The sequence below is a fragment of the Capsicum annuum genome, chromosome 5 (assembly GCF_002878395.1).
Source record: "Capsicum annuum cultivar UCD-10X-F1 chromosome 5, UCD10Xv1.1, whole genome shotgun sequence".
NCBI lineage: Eukaryota > Viridiplantae > Streptophyta > Magnoliopsida > Solanales > Solanaceae > Capsicum > Capsicum annuum.
The window spans coordinates 9,433,376-9,439,408 of record NC_061115.1 but is presented as its reverse complement, the minus strand read 5'-3'; the positions used below and the strand labels follow the sequence as shown (position 1 = coordinate 9,439,408).

The following is a 6,033-nucleotide window of genomic DNA, read 5'->3' as shown; positions in this document are numbered from 1 at the left end:
ACCTATTTATGGATATTTTGGAATTGTAAATCACCTTTCGATTATGAAAAAGCATAAAATTTCCAGTCGATTTTATTGACTTGATGGATCAATTATATTCCATTGGCCCCACTTTGTTGCCTTGGATTAAGTGCCCTTTGGAATATACTCGATCCCTTCGTCTCAATTTGTGTAATATTAGTTCCTGTTCAAAAAATAAAGATAATATTTTTATATTTGAAAACATCTAATTATATGTAACTCCTTATTTTATTGTTATTTTGGCACCGTACTCAATTTCCAACAACAATAACATACTCAGTGTATTCACATAAAGTGGAGTCTATGAAAGTAGAATCTACACAGACCGTACTTTTACTTCAGTGGTGAGGTTAAAAAGTTATTCTTGATAGATCTCAGATTCAAGACAAAAACCAATCAGAAAAGAACATAATATAAGTATAAGAAACAATAGATAGTAAACGAAAATAACAGATATTATCAAAAGTCAAAAAAAAAATAAAAACTACAAGAGTAGTACTACGACTACCATCACCCAATTTTCACATAGATATCTTGAAATTACTTAGAACATTATCCTTGAGTTATCCTCAAGTAAATTTTCCTCACATAAATTTCTCAAACTCCACCAGTTAGTTAAAGTCAAACGTGGATAAACTATGAGTTTTTCTAGTTTGTGACATTTAAAATGTGGCTAGTAGGAATGCTAATTAGCCAAGTTGCAATCTTGGAAAGATACCTCAACTTGCTTTCACATCCACTCTCCACAAATATATATATAAAAAGAAATGATTAAGATTATATATACTAAAAACATAATAATTTATTACATGATCAATATCATTCAATCTATTATAGCATGTTTGATTATAGTTTTATCTGGTTTATCAATAAATAACAACGACATACTCATGAGTGTATTCCCACAAAGTGGGGTCTGAAGAGGATAAAGTGTACGCAGTTCATACCACTACCTCAAGAGGTTGTTTCTGATATACCCTCGGCTCATGAAAAATAATAGTATATCAAGCCGAGAACATGAAAACAAACAACAAAATATGATAAAACAACAAAATATGATAACGCACCACTGTATAATAGAAGAATCAACCTCTTTAGGTTGATTGTTGACATCATATGTATCTTACTAATAATATACAAAGCTAACTACAAATAATTAAATACATCTGCTTTTCTTTCCATCTCTCAAATCCTTTCTTCTTCCTCTATCCACAAAAAAGTCAAAATTAAACCCTCCATTTTTTCTTCTTCTACATAATGAACAACACAACTGTAGAAGATAGTGAAAGTCCTAATGATATTGAGTTAAGTGATGACACTTTTGGCAAGAATTATGGCTATGGAATTGGATTTTCACTTGGAATCCTAATATTATTATCAGTCATGGCTTATGCTTCTTACTTATGTATTCGATCGCGATCGCGCAACAATTCTAACGTGCCTAATAATCCATCTTCTTCTTCTCATGATAGCTCAACATTAGTTGATATTCAACAAGGTATTGATGAAGAAATTTTGAGAAACTATCCAAAGTTATTGTATTCTCAAGCAAAAGTTCATTATCACAGAGAGGACAATAATGGATGTTCAATTTGTTTGGGTGATTATAAAGACAATGATATGTTAAGGTTATTATCAAATTGTGGACATATATTTCATGTCAAATGTATTGACCCTTGGCTAAGGCTTCATCCAACATGCCCTATTTGTAGAAATTCTCCACTTCCAACTCCATATTTGCAATGAGGTGATTATTTCTTTTTAATCATTTGGTATCTGAACTTTATGTTATTTTCGAGCAAATTCAACTAAAGGAAAAACGCTTTCTATCAGAATTTTTTTTGTTTTCATAGTTCGAAGTTGATACTTCTGATTAAGGATAAAGGGATCTCATCTGTCCCACCATCTTCTGCGGTGATCATCAAATATATTTTATTCAAGCGGATATATGATTTTCCTTCTTTTTTTTTTTGGTTGTAAGAAATGCAAATGATAACACAAATTAGGTAATTTAGATGTAGTGATATTAAGTAAATACTACCAAAGGGAATAAAATTTTTGCAAAATGCCATCTTGTTCAATTTGTTTTTCTTGTCCATTTGTGCTAGTAATTTTATGTTCAAACAAACATAAATCATACCATCTCTCCTCCTATTTTTTTTAGAAAGATTTTGTACTCTTCTTGAGAAATATATTTAATAACCTAGTTATAGAGGATACATTAGATTGTCTTTTATTTGTCTTTTAAATGTTTCACTTAATTAACATTCTATCAACGGAAGCAATAAGCTAGTTTTGAACCAAAAAAAGAGAGAGGTAATAAAAATGATTTCTTTTCAAATATTTGGCAGCAAATTTAATTTGTGAAAATGAACAAATATTTGAGAGTGGAAAAAGTATTTATTTATTAGTACCTTTTTTGGGGGGAGGGGGAGCCAGAAATTTCGTTTAAGGTGTTCAGTTTTCTATATACATAATATGTTTAGTTTATATATTTCATATAGTTTTTTTGATGAAGAGTGTTCGACTAACCATCCTTCATTATATGTGACTATGCTTCGGGATGGGGTGTCAGAAATTTCGTTTAAGGTGTTCGGTTTTCTATGTACATAATATTTTTAATCTATATATTTCGTATAGTTTTTTTTTTTTTTTTTATGAAGACTGAAAAGTGTTTGATTGACCATCTTTCATTATATGTGGTTACACGCGGGATGGAGGCGTTAGAAATTTCTTTTAAGGTATTCAGTTTTTTATATACATAATATTTTTAATCTATATATTTCGTATAGTTTTCTTATGAAGAGTGTTTGACTGACCATATTTCATTATATGTGGTTATACGGAGGGATGGGAATGTCAGAAATTTCATTTAAGGTATTCAGTTTTTTATATACATAATATTTTTAACTTATATACTTTGTATAATTTTTTGATGAAGAATGTTCGACTGATCACCCTTCATTATATGTGACTACGCCCATGGGATGGGGTGGCGGGAGTTGTTGAAAGCATGCCAGCATGCTCAAATGCCAATTCATCATAAGGAATAACTCAAATGCCAATGCATATGGTCAATCATATGGATTAGCTTTTAGCTGGCCCCCCAAAAAAAACATATCGAGATTTCAAAAATTCATATTACTCTAATACATGTATCATGTTTAAAAGCTTAGGTTATTTTTTTTCAAATTTGGCTAAGTTTAGTAGATAGAGTTACTTCATATTTATGTTTGTGAAAGATAGGAAGTGCCCAATGAAATAGTCAAAGTGAAAACGAACGGCCAATACAACATAAAAAAGCTATTTGAAGTCATTTAAAATATAAATTGACGTTAGAAATCAGGTATTTTGAAGAAGGAAAATGGCTTTTCTCATACTCAATTTTTGATATCTTCCATGGTAGAATCATATATAATTGTTAGGTTTATAGATCAATGCAATGTAAACTCACATTGAGGTTACAACTTACATAGGCAAAGTCAGGATTAGAAGTTTTAAGAGTGTCTCTATATCAATCACACGTTAATACTATACAATAATAATTGATTCACAGTTTAAAACTATTGAATTCACGTGAATCTGTAATCAACCCTCTAGATTCGCTCTGACAAAGAAAGTGTATTGATTTGTACGTTTTTAACTTATTGAATTCATGTGAATTTGTAATCAATTCTCTAAATTCGCTTGGTCTGATCGAAAAAGTGTCTTTATTGATCTATACTTGTCTTTTGCAACCAAAACAAAATCAGTATTCGCATTTATTTTTCCAAGAACTAAGACAAGAACCAACTTTTTGTAAATCCAAAATGCTCATTTCTATATGATAATCTTTTCAAAACATTTTCTTGTATGCTAACTCAGGAGTCACCCATCAGCTGCTTTCTTTGCCTACAAAAATTGACAAAAAAAAGACTTGCATTGTTTATAAGAAGACAAACAAATAAAGAAAGTCAAACTATGGGCGAGTTAGGTCAAATTTGTGATGATTGCATTTTCACCTTTTTTTAATGAGATAAGCATCTACTAACCCTCGAACTATGCTTTTTGGGCTGCTGTAGGACTGCCGCCTATAGGTGGTAGGAAAGGATGCACTACTATAAAAAAAGAAAAACCAACTACACAAAATTGACCACGTGTTGTGGTCGAAAAAAATCGACCACAAATGGTTGGTTTTTCTTAATATTTTATAAATTTTCTTTTTTGAAAAAAAGCGACCACAAGTGGTAGCTTTTTTATTTTAAATAAATAAAAAAATTATTTCATTAATTTTTATATTAATTATTATTTATTTTACAAATAAAAGTTAAAAAAAATATCAAAACCGACCACTAGTGGTCGATTTTCAATATTTTTTTTTAAAAATAAAATATATTAAAAACCGACCACTTGTGGTCGGTTTTTGAACTAAAAAAATTAAAAAGTAAAAAGTAAAAAGTAAAAATTTTTAGTAACCAATAATTATATATATGTAATCAAATATATATATTATTTTCATTAAAAATAATTATATATATGCAATGTAATTTATATATAAATTTTTGAAATTACACTGATCACACATAGTTGATAATTAGTATAATAATAATAAAAATCAATCATTCTTAAATTTTGTGAAAAAAATAACACTAAAAAATATATCAAACAAAATAAAAAAATTACATTAAACATAATATTTATCATTTACTTATGTTTCAGTATATGGAATAAATATTTTCCTTGTATATACGTTAAATGACGTTAAACATGCATAATCTTTGTATAATGAATATGTGTGTGTGTATATATATACACACACACACATATATATCATACCGTTGAGATAATGATATTATGTTAATATTTCAGTCATAATAATGTAATATATAACCGATATTTCATCAGAATATAATGAACGTGTTCTATTATAAGGTAATATATACTTGTGGATGTGATATATATATATATATATATATATATATACGCATTCAAGAGTTCATATATATAAATATATTATATATATAAATATATATATAATCGATCACTCATCTGAGTATGTATAAGAAACACATTGCGTTATATTGTTGGATAATATACTTGTGTGCGTATGTGATATATATAGTACGTATTTAGAATTTGATATAGTCGATAGTGTGCATGTGTATATATATATAGATATATATAGTATACACATATTATATGGTGAAGGTATACTAATGACATACATAAGATAATGTAATCTATAATTCATCTGAGTATTTGTGAAATACGTTGTATATATATTATTATAAGGTAGTAGAATCATGTATGTGATGTTTATAGTATGTATGTGAAAGCTGATAGACAATTGAATATATGTATATATACGTATATCTTGTGTAGTGACGTATGTAGTAATCGAAAGCTAGATAACTAAATGTATATATCAGTATAGTTTGAATGATACGTAGATATATATCATACTATTGAGGAAATAGATATACTATTTTGAGTCAATGTAGACACGCGTATATTGTTGAAGTTGTAATAACGTAAGACTAGCATTACGAGGTATATATATATATATATATAATATCGTATTTAAAAGTTAATTAATTAAAAATTAATCGTAATTTATAAAAATCATTGATATTATTATACGATTGAGGAAATATACTACTCGTGTTAATGTGATGATAAAATAACTGTTATCTGATTTATATATGTACGAATTGTATTAAATTAATTGGATGTTGTCCCGATACCATACACAGTGTATGTACTGTGTATTTATATATATACGAATTATATTAAATTAATTGAATGTTGTTATAAATATTATCTAATTTATTAAAATTTTAATTTGTTAAAAAATAATTTTAATTTATTAACTTATTTTTGTAATTATTAATTGTAATTTATTAAATTTTAATTTCAAAAATAATTTTTTTAACTATTACAAAAACCGACCACTTTTTGTAATAATTGAAAGAAAATATAAATCTTTAACCCTACTCGACCCGACCCGTAATACATAATAAAACACAAAATCAC

The 6,033-nt window shown here is 27.6% G+C and overlaps 1 protein-coding gene across 1 annotated transcript; it reads left to right on the top strand.

Moving 5' to 3' along the window:
• The first annotated feature begins 826 nt into the window (after nucleotides 1-826).
• On the top strand, nucleotides 827-4,170 carry LOC107872331 (RING-H2 finger protein ATL70). Its single transcript, XM_016719077.2, has one exon. It carries the CDS (start codon nucleotides 1,279-1,281, stop codon nucleotides 1,765-1,767), a length of 489 nt encoding a protein of 162 aa, XP_016574563.1. The 5' UTR covers nucleotides 827-1,278; the 3' UTR covers nucleotides 1,768-4,170.
• The last annotated feature ends 1,863 nt before the right edge of the window (nucleotides 4,171-6,033 follow it).